Source organism: Myotis davidii, unplaced genomic scaffold, assembly GCF_000327345.1.
Source record: "Myotis davidii unplaced genomic scaffold, ASM32734v1 scaffold96, whole genome shotgun sequence".
NCBI classification, from domain to species: Eukaryota; Metazoa; Chordata; class Mammalia; order Chiroptera; family Vespertilionidae; genus Myotis; species Myotis davidii.
This window is the reverse complement of record NW_006289416.1, coordinates 6,517,942-6,520,999: the sequence shown is the minus strand read 5'-3', so window position 1 is coordinate 6,520,999 and position 3,058 is coordinate 6,517,942. Positions and strand designations below refer to the sequence as shown.

General features: G+C 57.9%; 1 protein-coding gene across 1 annotated transcript in view; it reads left to right on the top strand.

Annotated features, from left to right (window-relative positions):
* Nucleotides 1–2,702: 2,702 nt before the first annotated feature.
* KCNG2 (potassium voltage-gated channel modifier subfamily G member 2) overlaps nucleotides 2,703–3,058 on the top strand; it is a 1,990-nt gene continuing 1,634 nt past the window's right edge. Inside the window, exon 1 of the mRNA XM_006761944.2 lies at nucleotides 2,703–3,058. Within this exon, the coding sequence (XP_006762007.1) occupies nucleotides 2,821–3,058 (238 nt within the window). The 5' untranslated portion in view covers nucleotides 2,703–2,820.

Below are 3,058 nucleotides of genomic sequence, written 5' to 3'. Positions count from 1 at the left end.
GGCCGGCCCGGCAGTAGTCAGCAGGTCTCCCTGTCCACCCCCCATGTTTGGTCGGATGGGAGCAGAGTGGTCCGGGAGCAGAAACAGTGCTGAGTTGGCTGAGCAGAAGGAGTTTAGAAGGCGCCCAGCTGGACAGGGCAGGGCAGGGCCAGCAGGGTGTTGGGGCAGCTGCACCTGGTGCTCAAACCCATGATAAACTCACGTCGCCACCTGCTGAGGCCTGATTCACCAAAGCCCCGAATGTCTGTGAAACACAAGCAAAAGCCAGGCGAGTAAATAGGGGTCGGGGGCTTCAAACCGGGTGAGCCAGCTGAAGGGAGGTTTATGTCTGACCTGATTTGGGCCAAATAGGCCAGATGTGTCAAAGTATGATAAATCGGGGTCTGTTTTCTGGGTTAAAATGTCCAGAAATAGCTCCCTCCAATTAACCTGCACAGCTGGTCCTTAAGGAAAGGGCTGGAGGAGGGGGTACCAGGGAATCCACGGGCCTGTCTCCTCCCGAATCCACCAGGATGGGTCTGGCTGCAGGGTGGCACATGGGGTGTCTCCTCCTGCATGGCCCAGGGTCTGTGCCCTCCGCTCCCCAAACGCAGTGGTCGAAACCCCCCATGGGGGCTCACACAGAACCTGGCTGGCAGCTGTGCTGAGATTTGGGGCCGGGCCCACAGTCAGCCCAGCACGGGGTGTTGTATGGGTTGTGTCTGGGGCTGCTGATCACGAGACCACCACAGGTTCCTTGAGGTCCTCAGGCTCCTGACCAGGTGGTGTCCCGGCAGAGATACGTCACCACTCTGACCTGGTGTCGAGGCTGACTCCATCCACCCTCCTCCCCGTCACCACTGTCCCTGAGGATGGCGGCTTCCCACCTAAGCCCTTCCTCAGGGTGGAGAGTGGGTTTCTAACCACGTCTGTCCCAGTCCCCACGGGCCCTGTGATCTCTTGACTGAAAACTTGTGGATCCGGGTTTTCCCCGAATCCAGTTTCTGGCCCAGATCCAGCAGAAAGCCTCCCCTGCTCTCTCTGAGCTTACACCCAACTTGACACAGAGGAGTGACAAAGCCAGAGCCCCCCAAGGAGTGTTTCACCCAGGGTCAAGCTCAGAGCCCCCCACCCCTTGCCCTGCTGCCCCATGAGGCTCAGGGCTGGACTCAAAAGCCTTCCCATTGGCCCAGGCAGCATGGAGCGACCAGCCCTAAATAGCGGATAAAACTTTACCACCCTCAGGGGATGAACAAGCACCAAAAACTACTGAAACAAAACCCACCCCAAACCTAGAAGCAACAAGCTGCAACAGGTCTCACATGGCTGTGAGCTCAGTGGGCCTGGTGTAGGTGTAAGGAGATGCCCCTCCCCATGGCCAGGGGAACGGAGACCCTGCCTCTGAGCCCTGCTCACTGGGTGAACTCGGGAGGGGTACAGAAGGGGTTATTATTTAGGGATGATGCCAGGGTGTGGAGCAGGAGACTCCACACCACCCCACAAGGTCCCCAGCCCTCTGCCAGCCCAGAGAGATCTAGAATGGTGAGCTGGGAGACAGGAGCTGTGGGACTCTCTGCGGCCCACCCTCATGTCGGAGGCCACGGAAGCAAGTCCGTGGCCAGGGTTTCCAGGCACACCACAGGGACAATGATTAACGTAGAGGCCAAGGTATTGGGTTCTGACAGCTCATTGATGGGAAGGCCGGGTGCTGCTCAATACACAAATCACCCAATAGTGAGTGCCAGTCGGAGGAAGGTTTTCGGGAGCCCAATTTGCCCAGTTCCTTGCAGACAGTGATACATCATTGCCTGGCCCTCAAGATTCAGGACTTGGGGAGCAGCCGTGTGGGGTCCCACCACCTCTGTGCCCTTGAGCACCAAGGTATTGAAAAACTGACTGCTGACCCCCAACCTGTTCTCCATTTAAGGCGTCAGGTGTGACCTCAAGTTGCTGTCTCTGCGTGGTGGAAGGTCACCACTGCTGGCCCCCACCACTGAGGGCTCCGGAAGCTGGACAGGCATGAGGGTCTGTCCTCAGTGCCCAGAGGGTCATAAGCGGGGGGCGGGGGGGGTGACACTGCAAGGCACAGGGAGGACAAGTGGCCCCGGCCTGGCCCCTGGTGGTCTCACCTCCAGTGTGAGGAGGCCCGGGACTCAGAGCACAGAGCACATGGTGTCGGGTGAGCCCCTCTTCTCCACCCCCCTGGCCTGGGGCTCCCCCAGGGGCAGGCTGAGCCGCTGAACCTCTCTCCTCCCCCCACGCTGGAGCCCAGAACCCTTGGCTGCAGCCTCTCGAGTGGAGCCTCCCCCCAGGGCTAGGGGGCAAGGGGTCTTGGTTGGAATAGCAAACTCTTTCCTTCCCTCACAGATTTTCAGATTTTCTTAAATAGATGTTGCATTTCCTTCTTGCCCTTAGGACTGTTTCCAGAGTCTTTAAATGGCTGTTTGTTTGTTTTTAAATGATCGTTACCAGTTTTGCTGGGGATCAGGTCAGCTGAGCTCCTGTGCGAAGCCAATATCCAATGAACTTTTCTGGTTGGTAATCCTCGCCTGAGGATATTTGTTCCATTGCTGTTTAGAGAGAGTGGACGGAGGGAGGGAGGGAGGGAGACATCAGTGTGAGAGAGATACATCGATTGGTTGCTTCCCAGACCTGGGCGGGATGGAACCTGAAACCCAGGTGCCTGCCCTTGACCAGCAATTGAACTCACGACCCTTCGGGCTGGCCCCGTGGTGCACTCTAACCACTGATCCACACCGGCCAGGGCTTCCATTAAATCTTTTTTACAGGAATTGGGCATTTTTGTGGCTAGCCCTGGCCCTCCTGCAGTAGCACACTTGCATGGGTTGGGGTCAGGAGTCAGGGCAGCTGGGACAGACATCGATCCATCATGGGGAACCTTTCTGCCCCAACACGTGTCCCTCTCCTCCCCAGGGCGAGTGCTCCCGCAAATGCCACAACCTCTTCGTGATGGAGACGGTGTGCGTGGCCTGGTTCTCCTTGGAGTTCCTGCTGCGCTCGCTGCAGGCCGAGAACAAGTGCGCCTTCCTACGGACGCCGCTCAATATCATCGACATCC